This window comes from Chiloscyllium punctatum, chromosome 32, assembly GCF_047496795.1.
Source record: "Chiloscyllium punctatum isolate Juve2018m chromosome 32, sChiPun1.3, whole genome shotgun sequence".
In the NCBI taxonomy this organism is placed as follows: Eukaryota; Metazoa; Chordata; class Chondrichthyes; order Orectolobiformes; family Hemiscylliidae; genus Chiloscyllium; species Chiloscyllium punctatum.
The window spans coordinates 16,031,406-16,047,099 of record NC_092770.1 but is presented as its reverse complement, the minus strand read 5'-3'; the positions used below and the strand labels follow the sequence as shown (position 1 = coordinate 16,047,099).

General features: G+C 40.8%; 1 protein-coding gene across 1 annotated transcript in view; it reads left to right on the top strand.

Annotated features, from left to right (window-relative positions):
- Nucleotides 1-11,892: 11,892 nt before the first annotated feature.
- The window catches only part of LOC140458306 (sodium-coupled monocarboxylate transporter 1-like), a 32,655-nt gene continuing 28,853 nt past the window's right edge, over nt 11,893-15,694 (top strand). The window contains exons 1-2 of the mRNA XM_072552705.1: nt 11,893-12,091; nt 15,324-15,389. Of these exons, the coding sequence (XP_072408806.1) occupies nt 11,894-12,091; nt 15,324-15,389 (264 nt within the window). The 5' untranslated portion in view covers nt 11,893. The remainder of the gene's footprint in view (nt 12,092-15,323; nt 15,390-15,694) is intronic.

The window sequence follows — 15,694 nt, the reverse complement described above, 5'->3', positions numbered from 1 at the left end:
TGGCAGAAGTGTTGGATAGATTGTTGGCATTTAAAGTTAACAAGGTACTGTGACTGGACGAAGTGCATCCAACAATTTTGAAAGCAGTGAAGGGAGCATTTGTTGGGCATTGGACATAATCTTTCAGTCTTCCCTGGGCTTGGGGGAACTGCCAGAAGACTGGAGGATTGCAAACATTACAACTTTGTTCAAGAAGGGTTGCGAGGACAGACCACTTAGTTTACATTTGTCGTGGGGAAACCTCTAGAAACAATTATTTGGGATGGAATTAATGATCACACAGGAATAGATGTGTCAATTATGAAGAGTTAAAATCGGATTTCTAAAGGGACAATTGTGTTTAACTATCTTCCTGGAGACATTGAACGAGTAACAGAAAGGGTCGATGTAATACTGCTGAAGTTGTATACATGGATTTCCAGAAGATATCTGATATGGAGCCACACAACAGACTTGTGAAGAAAATTATAGGTCAAGGTATAAAAGGAATAGTGACAATGTGGATCAAAAATTAATTGAGTGATAGGAAACAGAGAGTAATGGTCAAAGGATATTTTGGGGTTGGAGGGAGGTTTGTAGTGGAGTTCCCCAGGGGTCAGTGTTGGGACCCTTTTCTGATATATCTTAATGATTTGGATTTTAGTGTGCAAGTGACAATTTCAAAGTTTGCAGATGACACTAAACTTGAAAGAATTATAAACTTTGAGGAGGACAGTGTGGAACTCTGAAAGGACATTGACAAGTAAGCAGAGGAGGTGAATGGATGACGATGAAATTCATTGCAGAGAAATGTGAAGTGATGCACTTTGGTTGGAAGAACATTGAAACATGATATAAAGTGGGAGGTAAAATCCTAAACGGGTGCCAGAGCTGAGGGACCTAGGTGTGTATGTGCACAGATCAGTGAAGGTAGCAGGACAGGTGGAGAGCAGCTAATAAAGCATATAGTGCTCCCTGCTTTATTAATAGGGCTGTAGAGTAGAAAGCAGGGAGGTGATGCTGACCTTGTGAAGACACTTATTAAACCTCAGTTGGAGTAACATGTACAGTTATGGGCACTTACAGGAAAGGTGTGAATGCATTGAAGAGAGTGCTGAAGTGATTTACAAGAATGGTTTCAGAAATGAACAAACTCAGTCATGAGGATAGATTGAAGAAGTTGGGAGTGTTCTCCTTGGAGAAAAAAGACCGAGAGGAGGGGTATTACACAACCCTGGAGCAGTTCATATTTGAACTCGAGGCTCCTGGCCACAAGATGGGGACACTACCACTACATCACAAGAACCCTAAAATATCTAAAGTTGAGATGCTTTCAAATCAACCCATTCAGATGTGTCACACACCCTGGAAGCAAGTGGGACATGAGCCTGGGTTTTCTGACCACTAGGTAGGGACCTACCATTGTACCACAAGAGCCTTGAACTATTTCTGTCTATTCACTTGATTAACACTCTTCATCACTTGTAACACAATATAACTTAATCCCATCATCGTATCTTAGATGATGATTGACAGTTAACTGCCAAACTTTGTTTCCATTTAAAACTGGGCAGGTTGCCCCAAGAAATGAATGAGAGGATAGTTGTCACCTGTTTCGTTGAGTTGAAACAAAATAGTATGTGAACATGTTCTTTCTATCTGCAAAGAACCGGGTAGCTTCTAGCACATAATATTGCAAGTCTAAATTGCTTGTTTGCATAATTCCTGGCACACAACAGATTGTTTCGCAATTACTGAATAATCATGAAAACTATGTAATGATAGACACTGTTTTCAGTTTTGCAAGCTGGTTAGGTGCAGTTAGTTCCTTGCCTGTTGTGAGCTGTCAGGGAATATGCTATTTGATACAATTTTTTTTAACTTGAGTCTACATAACTAGCATCAGACTGGCACTGAAATTCATACAACACAGCACTCATTTGTGAGGTGTGTGGAAAATCTTTTCAGTTTGAAGACAGCAGTTTATTTGTGGCAAACACTATTCATGTTGCTACTTTATAGTAGCAGCAAAAAACAGTTACTTTCTGCAGTTTCCCAAATGTTTGAGATACCTTACCCTTCAAGGTAATAGGAGGTATACTGGGCACTTTTCAGAGCCAAACATGATAGTCTTAGGGTAGTTCATGAATTTGCATGATATACAGTGAGAAATGATCTTTCAAAATAACTATTATCCTGCAGAATGGTTTAGATGCACCCCAGTTCAACACCAAGCTCACATGGTCAAAAATGACTCTGGCTATAGTTACAAAGCTTCCAATAAGGCTAATCTTATACTTTATGGAATGAAAGGAATCTTTGTCAACAGCAAACAAGAACGCTCAGCTGATTTCTCAACAAGGATCTCAAAGAAGCTAATTTCACTGCTCAATTTCAAGGGTAGATTTGGCAAAGGATGGAGCCCATTAAGACATCTAATGAAATTCTTACATGCAGCTGTAGATTCAAATATTGCAAATGTGTGACTTACATGCAAGAAGTAGGAAGTCAGGTGTCATTCTTTTGTGGACAAGATTTTAGTGGAAACTAACTAAGAGCTGGATCTAGAGGGAATCCCAAGGCATCACCATTTATTATTGAAGTTAAATGAACAAATAATACATGCAGTGGAAACAGGTCTAGATCACCATGACATATTGCTACACAGGATCATCCATCTCTCAGTCCACCTTTAATCCACTTAATCCACTCAAATACCTTTTAACACAATTCCTCTTTGGACTGCCCAGGAATGATTCTAAGATTGTTACAGATAGTTTGTTGAACTTCTTATTCCTGGAGTACTCAATCTTGTCATTTCTACTAACCAGCTTTCCCTCTTAAACCTGAGTGTTGAACAATGTCTTACCTTCTAACTGAGTTCCCTTCCTTCACCAGATAATTGGATCAGCCAGGATAGTCATAGAATACAACTTGTACCTAATATGTCATATAAAGGAAACTGCAGTTTAGCTGGTGTTATCCATATATATGTTGGAAGAATATTGGTATTAGTCTGTGATACTGACACATCTAAACAAGAAGAAACAGACTTGAGCAGGACTTTAAGAAGGACAATTGAGACATGTATGACTCCATTAGATCCTAGTCAGACTGAATACATTACTCGCTCTTTAAGTTTGGTTGCTGGTGCATCTTCCTGGCTCCCTCCTGAGCTATTTTCCAGCTTTTTCTCTCTTTAACTTACTGTGGATCCTTTATTGTCAGGACTGAGACTGCACCAGCTTTCACAGGTGCACTTCTTTCGACTAACTAACTAATTAATTCATTCACTCACTCCAGAAGCAGACTTCACAGTCCCGGGAGATTTTGGTTTCAGTGTGCTCAGTTTTTTTTTTGCTTTGATTAGACAGTTGTTCCTGTGGGACTGAAACAGCAGCAGTATCAAGTCCTTAACGCTCACACAGACAGTAATCTGCCAAACTTGGATAGGTATTAATCCTTGCTTAGAGCAACTTTCACATTGACTAATTCTTAACCATCTTGAACCTTATATCTAACATCCTATCCTTCTCCTGATCACCTGTTCTCCTCCTCCAGCCACAAAGCTGCTGAGGAACAGGGAAGCATAGCATGCTGTGGACTCCAGGCTCTGGAATTCTGTTGGGTTGAGGGTGTAGGAGACTGGCTCCCCACCAATAGCACATGTGCAGTGCTCAACGCAAGCATCAAATATCTCGCATGACAGGCGCTGAATAAATTTGAACACATAAACAGACAAATTAGGAGCAGGTCAGTCTGCCCTTCGAACCACCATTCAACAAGATCTGGGCTGATCTCAATGCTCCATATTCCCACCTACGCCCGATAATCTTTCACCCCCGCCGTTCATCAAGAACCTACCCATCTTTGCCTTAGAAATATTTAAGAACTCTGCTTCCAATGAGGAAGAGAGTTCTAAAGACTTGTGATCCTCTGTGAGAGAAAAGAAAATACTCCTACCTCCTTCTCAAATGGGTGACCTCTTATTTTTAAACAGTGGCCCCCTAGTTCTTCTCCCAGAAGAGGAAACATAATCTCCACATCTGCCCTGTCAGAATCTTATATGATTCAATCAAGTAATCGTATTATTCTAAACTCCAGCAGATGCAAGCCCAGCCTGTTCAACCTTCCTTCAAGTGACAACCTTCCTAATCCAGGTATTAAATGAGTAAACTTTCTCTAAGGAGAAAGTGAGGACTGCAGATGCTGGAGGTCAGAGCTGAAAATGTGTTGCTGGAAAAGCGCAGCAGGTCAGGCAGCATCCAAGGAGCAGGAGAATCGACGTTTCGGGCATGAGCCCTTCTTCAGGAATCAGATTCCTTCAGCACAGATTCCTGAAGAAGGGCTCATGCCCGAAACATCAATTCTCCTGCTCCTTGGATGCTGCCTGACCTGCTGCGCTTTTCCAGCAACACATTTTCAGCTCTAAACTTTCTCTGAACTGTCTCCAACACATTTACATTCTTTCTTAATTAAGGAGACCTGTACTGTAAACAGTAATCCAAATGGAATCTCAACAATGTCCTGTTCGGGGAGGCAATAGCCTAGTGGTATTATTGCTAGACTATTAATTCAGAGACCCACACAATATCAGGGGAACTGGGTTCAAATCCTGCCATGGCAGATACTAAAATTTCATTTGATAAAAAAAGGAAAAATGATGATTTATGAATCTAATAATAAGCATGAAACTATTGTCAATTGATTCACTAATGTCCTTTAGGGAAAGTAACTGCCAGCCCTACCTGGTCTGGCCTACATGTAACTCCAGCCTCCAGCAATGGGAGGTTGTCTCTTAGCTCTTCATTGCGTGTGAGCAATTAGGGATGGGCAATAAATACTGGCCTGGCCAGCAATGCCCACATCTTGTGAATGAATACAAAAATAAAACCAAAGCATAATCTCCCTACTTCTCAGTTACAGCAATAATCACATCCAGTTGGTATTGATTTGTTTTTAACTTTAAACTGGTGAACCCGTCTTCGTTAAATATTAGACCCCTGCAAGTATCAGTCAGATGCACTACAGATAATGTTATTCTATTGCATTCTTTTCAACAGTAGAAAAGTTAATAGTTAAGTGAACTTGTTCTATTTGTGAACTTATCGTACTATAATTGCCATCTAAAATCTGGACTGGAATAGCTGCTGAAATCCAACAGCAGAATACTTTTTTTATTCACTTGTGAATGTGGGTGTTGCTGGCTGGGCAAGCAATTGTTGCCCATCCTTAGTTGCTTTAAGAATGTGATGGTGAGCTGCCTTCTCAAACCATTACAGTCCCTGTGCAGTATGTAAGTAGACCCACAATGCCCTTAGAGAGGAAATTTCAGGACTTTGACCCAGAGACAGTGAAGGACTGGTGATATATTTCCAAGTCTGGATAGTGAATGGCTTGGAGGAGAACTTGCAAGTGGTAGTGTTCCCATGTATCTACTGCCCTCGTCTTTCAAGATGGTGGTAGTAATGAACATAATAATTAAGAGTAGGAGTAGGCCATCCGGCCCTTCGAGCCTGCTCCACCATTCAATGGCTGATCTTTTCGTGGACTCAGTTCCACTTACCCACCCTCTCACCTTATCCCTTAATTCCTTTATTGTTCAAAGAAAATCTATCTTAGCTTTAAAAACTTTTACTGAAGTACTGATTGTTCACTGGGTAAGGAATTCTATAGATTTACAACCCTCTGGGTGAAGTTCCTTCTCAATCCAGTACTAAATCTGCTCCCTCTAATCTTGAGGCTATGCCCTTTTGTTCTAGTCTCACCTGCCAGCGGAAACATCCTCTCTACTTCTGTCTTATCTATTCCCTTCATAATTTTATATGCATCTATAAGATTCCCTCTCATGCTTCAGAATCCCAATGAATATAATCCCAGTTTACTCAGTCTCCCCTCATAAGCCAACCCCTCAACTCCAGAATCAACCTAGTGAACCTCCTCTGCACCCCCTCCAGTGCCAGTACATCCTTTCTCAAGTAAGAAGACCAAATCTGCACTCACTACTCCAGGTGTGGCCTCACCGGTATCTTGTACAGCTGCAACATAACCTCTCTGCTTTTAAACTCAACCCCTTTAGCAATGAAGGACAAAATTCCATTTACCTTCCTAATTACTTGTTGTACCTGCAGACTAACCCTGTGTGATTCTCGCACAAGGACTCCCTCTGCATAGCAACATTTTACCATTCAAGTAATAATCCTTTTACTGTTATTCCTACCAAAATGGATGTCTTCACATTTGTTAACATTGTATTCCATCTGCCAGACCTTTGCCCACTCACTTAAAGTATCTATGTTCCTCTGCACAGTTTCACAGTTTCTGCATACTTTGCTCTGCCACTTATCTTAGTGTCACCTACAAACTTTAACACACTACACGTGGCCCCCAAGTCCAATCAGCTATATACATTGTTAATAATTGCGGTCCCAACACTGATCCCTGAAGCACACCACTAGTTACTGAATGAGTTTTGCAGATGCTGCTTAAGGATCTTTCGTGAATGCTACTTCTTCTTCCAGAGGTATGGGATAGCACCACTGAATAGGCTGATTAGAGAAAAAAGAATCTATGATTCAGTCCTTTTATTTCGAGAAAGTTGAACACCCTGGGTTGTGAAGTGCATTATTCCCTCCTTCAATTTAATTTTGATTTTGCCACTCCATCTTTTCCTGCCCTTCCCTTCTGTTGTTGTTGCACTGCCTCTGGTATACATTGCTTCTAACCAGTTATTTTAACTGGTGAAATAGGGGATTTGGTGATAATACAAAAGAAAAAGCTGTGTTCATGTGGTGTAGTGGTGAAGCTCCTCCCTCTGTGCTGGAAGGAGTTCAAGACCACCTGCTCAAGAGGGATGTCTATCATTTCTGAACAGGTTGATTAAAACAAAGTCTCTAACATACATTTTGATTTAGTCCCTCCCCCTCTTTCATGTCCCTTCCTCTCCTGCTCTTCGTGGGAAGTGCCTGTTAATTGTTTCATGTTTAGTTGTTTAATTGGATGATTTGATGGCGGGCTTTTTTAAAAATGAAATCAGCTAGTTTCTTCCTGCCTCTCTTCTGTGGCTATGTTTGTGCTTGAGTGTCTTTAGAGATGGAGAACGAGATGTCCACCAGGAAACTTCCAGAGAAAGATTATCACTGCTGGGGTTGGTGTGTATTAGTTCCCCTACCAACTCCATTTTAATTTAGTTCCGTCCCTTGTTCCCATTTCAGTATTTGGGATTTTATAATGATGTGTAATTTAAATTTGTTCATGGTTTTTAAATAAAAAAAGAGCTGTGTTCTTTGTCAGTGGACAGTTGGCTGCCTGGGCAGGGGAAGAATCCAGAAAGGGAAGGTGGAAACTGGTGTTTATGCTAAACTATAGATTTACAATGAAATCTTGGAAAACTCTGAACATTTTTCACTGCTGAGTTCAATATATGGATATTAGTTTGGTAAACAAAAAATACTCATTTTCTCCAAGTCTTCACCCATAATCTTCACTCTGATCCTCCACCTTATGCTCAAACTAACAGTCCAATTATTTGCTCCTTGGTTTGCTGGTCTTCATCCCTCTGTCTCCCACTGCTTTTCTCCTGATACCCAGCCAGTTTCTCATCAACCCCCTTAAATAGTTCAATGCTAGCTGCAAATATTATGGACCTTGGCATTTCCTGATTCATTTTTTCTACTAATTTGTCCAAAATCTACTCATATAACCTGCTGGTTTTAAATCATTAGATGACAGGATTAACAAGGACATCATTGCCTTCAAAACATGTACCAATCTTGACCGTTCCTTGGTTTTTAAAGCAGTTCCTTTCTCATTTCAGTCCACTTCAGAAAATACTGAAAAAATAAATGACACAGTCCTTGCATATGCAATTCCCTTTTGAAAGCCACAACTGAATCTGCCACCACCACATTCTCAAGCAGTGCATTTCAAATTCTAACTACTCACTGTATAAAAATAGCTTTCTTGTTGTTCCATTCAGTTATTTTGCTGAAGACTTTGTTCTTTATTCTTTTGTTCTCTCTCCATCCTCCGCCAACAGGAATAATTTATCCTGAACTCTTCTGTCCTGAATCCCTCAAGAACTTGAATCCCTCTGTCAAATCTCCTCTCAACCTTCTTCTCTTCAAGGAGGAAGTCGAAAGAAATTACATTTTAATCATTCATTTACAGGATGTAGGCATTGCTACAAGTGCAGCATTTATTGTCCATCTCTAGAGAAGGTGGAGGGGGAGCCGCTTTCTGAACTGCTGCAGTCCATGTGATGTAAGTACACCCACAGAACTGTTAAGGAATGAAATCTGAGGATAATGTCTTGGAAACTGCGCTGAAAATGGACAGTTTTTTAATTCATTCGTGGGACATGGGCGTCACTGGCTGGTCAGCATTTATTCTCTCTCAGAGGTTCAGAGAGCAGTTGAGTTTCAGGGGGCAGTTGAGAGTCAACCACATTGCTATGGGTCTGGAGTCACAAGGAGGCCAGACCAGGTGAGGACTTCCTGAAGGACGTTTATGAGCCAGATGGATTTTTCCAACTATTGCCATAGTTCCATGTCATCAGTAGATTTTTAATTCCGGATTTTAAAAGAAAATTTCAAATTCCACCATTTGCTGTGGTGGGATTTGTACCTGGGTCCCAAATATTAGTTGAGTTTCTGGATTAATAGTTGAGCTATTGTCAATAGACCGTAGTCTATTGCAAGAAGCATTCAAACTGGTGTATTAACTGCCACAAAACCTGGTTTGAACAGAATACACAATTCTTAATTTTCAGGATAAGCTGGTAGATTACCTAACCCTATTTACCCTGAGAAATGTCACATAACCATCGGGTTTTCTGGGCAATTCACAAAACAGCTAATATTCAGGCTCTTTGATGTCACATACAGACCCAGACCAGGTAACAAGCAATAAAAGCATTGGAGAAACTCAGCATGTCTGGTAGCTTCTGTGAAGAGAAAAACAAGAGTTAATGTTCTGAGTCCAGTATGACACTTACATTGATGGAGGAAGAGGAGGACTAGTTGGAATAGATTGTGAGATTGCTCAGAGCAAAAGACAAAGGCAGTGAAGCTGGTTGTAAAAGAGAGATAGAGATGTCAACGAGGTATTGAGGTTAAATGTGAAATGAAGAAAATGAGATGGCTCTGCTGAGAGCAAAGCCAAGCAAGACACAAACAACGTCGGGTGGAGGACCGAGGGTACATGGGCTACAGAGGTCATACCCTGAAGCTGTAAGACTGAATTCTGAGTCCCAGAGGCTGTAAAGTGAATAGGAAATAAAGGTGGTGTTCCTCCAGCTTTGTTGGAATACCCTTCCTTAAAGGGTAAGAGTCTGTTCGTAACAATCCAAAAACTTCAGAAACTCGCTCACTGATTCCAGTATTTATTATTTGCAGCAAATTAATTATTTTTTAATAAAGCCATGATTATTGTAGATAGTGTTAAGGGTAGCTCCAAAAAACAAATGAGCTTGTAAGGAATACAAATAACTGTTTGTTGTACAGAACAAAAACATTGATAACAGGAGGCACAAAGTCAAAGCTTTACATCAGGACTTTGTCTGTATTCTCGTATGGGAAATCAGTGTCACCGGTCACTGGCAAAGTTAGTATTTGTTGCCTATCCGGAGTTATCTTTGACCATACTGTCTAGACCATTGCAAAGGGCAGTTAAGAGTCAACCACGCTACTAAGGGTTTGGAGCCACTTGTAGGCCAGATTTCCTTCCCTAAACTTGTTTTTTTAACAATTGACAATTGTTACATGCTCGCCATTTAGTAGATTTTTTAAAATTCCAGATTTTATTGACTTCACTTTCACCATCTGCAATGATGGGATTCCAATCCATGTCCCCAAACCATTAACCTGCTGCCCTGGTCTAATGATGTTACCACAACACCAATACCTCCCCTTAACAGGAACCGGGATACAAGAAACTAACTTCGATTTTGTGCAGCATGAAAAGAGAGTGCCGATTGGTTGGTCTATGATTGGGCTGGAGATTCAGCAGGAACTGTTAACTATCAATCTTCGTTAGCTTATCAAGAAAACCAGGCCAGGCAGGTAATCTCTGATGGGTCAAGCCATTGCATGGGGTATGTAGCGGGGACTAGCAATCTCCATAACCCTTTCCACTTCGTAAAAGGTGCAATGTATGGCCAAATTCCTTTTGCGTACAAAGAATGGGGTCCTGTTCATGAATGTATGTAGCTTCTAGCACATGTAAATGAAAGACATCCCAAACTCAACTGATAATCTGAAATTGGTTTCCAGTGGAATTCTTGGTGCAGTCAAGATTATTTAGTTAATTAAAAATACAGAAGAATGAGAAAGAAATAGAAGTAGATGCTCTGAGAAAGGCTCCTGTGAAGCATAAATGTTGACAAAGGCCAATTAGGTTGAAAAGTTGTTTGTAATCTATAAGTCAATTTAATGTGTATCAATATTATTTTTTAAACTGAATTCAAAATCTAAAACTGCTCAGGTGCGATTTGTACTCCCTTTAGCCTGATTATTGGTTATGCCTTCTGGATTAATTGTCATGAATAATTTTATTTTTAAAGATTATGTGCTTCCTATTGGAAGACAAGAGGATCCAACAGGAATCCTTCTGTAGTTTAATGGTCAGCAGCAGTTAGTTAACAAGGATAATAGGGTACATATTTATTTCAAATGGAAAGGGATGAGTGGTGGGTCTACAATGAACACTTCTCTGAAGACCTGTTCTTACCGAGCCAATCTTTTAAAAGTTAATGTGCATCGCTGAAGGTCAGGGCAAAGGGAGCGTGAGAACATCAGAATGGAAAGTAACTTCAACCGAATAAGAGAATGATTAAAACAGCAGAATTTCAGTCAAACATTACTGCGGATTTCAGTGTTATCTGGAGAAGTTCCTTAGATGGTTCAGTAAGTACCTGAATCAGACAGACAGGGAGATCCTGGATTCTAAACCATGACCTGTGCTCAGCCTGTGAGCTGGCTGAATTTTCAGGTCCATAGATTAAATTGGAGCTATATGGTGATAATGGACTCTCTATTCCTGGTCACTGGCTTGTAGATGTGCAAGTTTCACCCAGGAATAATGACCAATTGATTAAGGTCCCAGAGGCAACTTGGAGGCCATTTTCTGTATATCTTTCTTCCTTCCTTTCTGCCTGTCCTCCTTTCTTTCTATCTTCGTGTATTTTCCCTTTTCCTTTATCTCTGTTTCCTGTCATTCATTCTCACCTTTTCGCTTTCTTTCCTTCTCTTTCCCTATTTTTTATGTTTCTCCTTCTTTCTAAAGGCTGGCCATCCTCCAAATTATGTATTTTAGGTTAATGAGTTCCTCTATGTGGATTGAAGTATTATATTTCCCCATTAACCTCAATCTTTAATGGATCGTTTGTGGGATATTTCTGAAAAATTCATCCTGAGAGGAGAGTAACTGGGAAATATGTCAGAATTGTTTTTTTTAATTGAGAAAGATTTTTGTTCTTTATAAAATTATAAAATTTTTAAAAATATACACAATCAGAGTATAACAACAATAAACGAACAACTTTACAAAACAAATTTTAAAAAATTACCCACACGACAGTTCAATAAATAATTAAACGAACTAAATTAAATTAAGTTACACCACTCAGTAAGAATTAGTTTGACATTAACTTGCTAACAGGCTCAGAGATTGGCCCTACCTGTAATGTTTCTGCTTCCTGCTGCATGGGAAACTTGTAACAACCTGCAGAGAAGCCCTGAGCTCAGGGAAGGAGTTCTGAAGAATGGCAGCACCTACAACTTTCGGCAGTTTCAGCGCCTGGGACTATGTAGTTTTTGTTGCCATCTTGCTGATCTCGGCCCTGGTGGGAATCTACCATGCAGTGGTGGGAAGAGGACGTGAGTCAACCGAAGACTTTCTTCTGGCAAGCCATCAAATGAGCTCTGTGCCAGTGGCTCTCAGCCTCACTGCAAGCTTCATGTCTGCAGTGACAATGCTGGGGGCTCCATACGATACATATCACTTTGGGGCTGTCAACGGCTACTTTGCCATCTCTTACATGCTTGTGGTGATTCTCAGTGCCGAGGTCTTCCTGCCAATCTTCTACAGGCTTGGTGTTACCAGCAGCTATGAGGTGAGTGTCCAGGTGAAGGGAAGGATAACAAGGGATTGCCAGTAGTGTTTGAGTAGTTAAAATCATTACGAATATGTGATAGTTAATCAGCTCTGTTAAAGGACTCCAGAGATGCTTCCCTTTACTAATGTGTTAGGGTATTTATTTCCAGACTTGTCTTTCTTAATCAGTTGCTGGAATACTGAGTGAGGATGACTTGCTCTGTCTCTGGTTTAGTGAATTCCAAGATGGCCAAAGGTGTGGTTTGCAGGCTCTTTCTTGTGTGAGGCAGCTGGTGTTTGAAGGTTTGGGTCAGTGGACAGTTTGGAGATTTGTCCCTGTCTCCGATGCCTCAACTTCACCTCTGCTTGTTCCCCACAAAAATTCGATATGGTCGATGCCTTAAGGAGTGAGCCTTCTCCAAGTTTTTAGTCACAAGTCAGGGTCTCAGTAAGTCACTGAGTGTAGGTTGATGTCTTCAATGATGTTTTGAGGACACCCTTTCCAGCATTTCTGTTCTGGCTAAATTCTGAATGGAGCAATTGTTTCAGATCTCTGGTGTGTGGTTTGCAAACACAATGTCCCACCCAACGGAGCTGAATTTGAACAATTAACACCTCAATGTGGTCACTGCTTTGAAAGATGCTTCCTTAGATTGTTCAAGCTCTCCAAACTAACACCAGAACCAATGTAATCGATGCAAGAAATGTGGGAGCCAACCAATAAGAAACAAATGCAAAGCAACTCAGCATTTCCTGCAGAATCTGTGAAGACAGAAAGAGAATTAATATTTCAACTCCTGTGTGACTCTTAACTGAAGTCATAGAATAATACAGCATAGAAACAGGCCCTTCAGTCCACCATGTGTATGCCAACCCAATAACCACCAAACTACACTAGTCCCTTTTATCTGATCCATAGTCTACCAAGCCCTGGCATTTTAAGACCTCATCCAGATGCTTCTTAAATGTTGTACCTGCCTCCACCACCCTCTTAGGCAGCACTTTCTGGGTGAATAAGTTTTTCCTCATCTCTCTCCTAAACCACTTACTGACCTTACACTTATGCTGTATGGTCTTGGACACGTCCGCCCTGGGGAAAAGATTCTTACAATCTACTCTGTCTATACCTCTCATAGTTTTGTATACTTCAATCAAATCCCCAGCGGACACCTCTGCTCCAAGGAAAACAAAAGCAACCTATTTAGTCGCATCTCATAACTGAAATGTTTCATCCTGGCAAACCTCCTTCGTATCCTCTCCAGTGTACTCATGTCCTTCTGACTGTGTGACAAACACAAATATGCAGAGTATTCTGTCTTGGCCTAACCAATGCTTTATAAAGTTGCAAGTCATTTACTGTGGAACATAGTCTCTGTTATATAGACAGCCAACGCTCAGTATTTCATACCAACTCCCAGTATTTCACACCAACGACCAATATTTCACACCAGTGTTGCTGTTGGTTGATGATGGACATTGCTCAGGTACAAGGAAATCTCAGCCTTTCTTCCAGGAAAGCCATGGATATCTCAACATCCAGCTGTGAAGTTACCTGGGGCCCTGGGGTAATACCTTATATAAACGGCATTTCAGACAGTGAAGCACTCACACAGTAGTAGCATTGGGGAATGCCAGCTTGGAATATGCAGTGAAGCTTGAAGGTAAAATCTTAAGGCTGGAAGGACTTACATAGGGGTTTCAGAAGGGGATTTTGGAGATGTTGTGGGGCAAGTGTCAATGGCCGGGGCTGTCAGGTAATGCAGGCTGAGGATAATGTAGCTCCTAGTGCACTCTACAGGATGGCTTACTGCCTGAAACTTAGGATGCCACGCAGCAATGGAGGTCTCGCTAGTACCCAGGGTTTTCTAGGATTACTAACCTTCTAAGATTTCCCCAGAATTTAAATCTAATTCACAAGATGTTGCAGCAAGCCCAGAGAAAAAAATAGCAAGATGTTGTGTTTTTTTTTAAACAGAATAGTCATAGAGATATACAGCACGGAAACAGACTCTTTGGTCCAACTCATCCATGCTGACCAGATATCCTAAATTAATCTAGTCCCATTTGCCAGCATTTGGCCCATATCCTTCTAAACCCTTCCTATTCATAAGCCCAACTAGATGTCTTTTAAATGCTGTAATCCTACGAGCCTCCGCCACTTCCTTTGGCAGCTCATTCCATACACGCACCACCCTCTGTGTGAAAAAGTTGCCCCTCAGGTCCCTTTGAAATCTTTGCCCTCTCACTTTAAACCTATGCCCTCTGGTTTCAGACCCCCTTACCCTGGTGAAAAGATCTTGTCATGATATTATAAACTTCTATAAGCCCACCTGTCAGCCTCTGACACTCCAGGGAAAACAGCCACAGCCTATGCAGCCTCTCTCTATAGCTCAAACCCTCCAACCCTGACAGCATCCTTGTAAACCTTTTCTGAACCCTTTCAAGTTACACAACATCCTTCATATGGCAGGGAGACCAGAATTGAAGGCAGTATTCCAAAAGTGTGCTGTATAGCTGCAACATGACCTTCCAACTCCTATACTCAATCCTTCAATCCTCTGAGCAAAAAGGCAAGCATACCAAATGCCTTCCTCACCACCAAGTGTATTTGTGACTGCACTTTTGGTTATTTTAGTTTACTTGTTTAGTTTTTTTTAGTTTATTGCCTGTGAACAACAAGTACAAGTCACATTGGTTAGATCATAGAATTCCTACAGTGTGGAAACAGATCATTGGGCCCATCTCATCCACACCAACCCTCCTAAGAGCGTTCCACCCAGACCAATACCTCTAAACTATAAGCCTGCATTTATCATGGCTAATCCACCTAGCCTGCACATCCTTGGACACTAAAAGTTGGACATAAAAACAAAGAATATCAGGAGCCTGAGGTGATACGTATGACCCATTTTGGAACAAGACTGTCATTAAACCTTCCAGAACCATTATCTGTACAACATGGCCCACAAGGAAACCTTTTAAGAAATAATTGCAAAATCACTTATTGGAGCCATTAATGCCCAGCATCGTGCAATGCTGTGAGCTTTCACTGATGGGTCAAAGACTCATGCTAGCCTTAGGTCAGTGGAATATAATAGGGCTATGTAAATTTGTTGTGCTGTTTCTCTGGGTAGGTGGCCTTCTGTTGCCTGAATTTGGCTAAATAAGAATAATGGCGGGGAGGAGCAGGGGCACTCGTGTTTGAATTGAGATTTACACCAAGATCTCACCCATGGCTGTCTGATTTTCAGTACTTGGAGCTGCGGTTTAACAGATGGGTTCGTTTATGTGGAACAATATTATTTATGATTCAAACAGTAAGTACGCAGTTAAAATATGTAACTTCTATCAGTTTATTTTTGTAATTACATTATAGTATCACCATAAAAATCATGAAGAAACATTTGTACTGAGTGACAGACCATACAGTAAACAGTCAGTAACATTAACACATAATTAAATCACCTTCCCTGGCAATGGGCCATTACTGTGAATGACAAACTAGCTTTACAGCATTTATGGTTTCAATTGACTTTTAAAGCTGCTATTGGCCATGAATTATTCTTCGATGTGAATCCCTCTTTCTGACCTTTGCCTTGGCACTGTTCTTCAATAAAAGGCT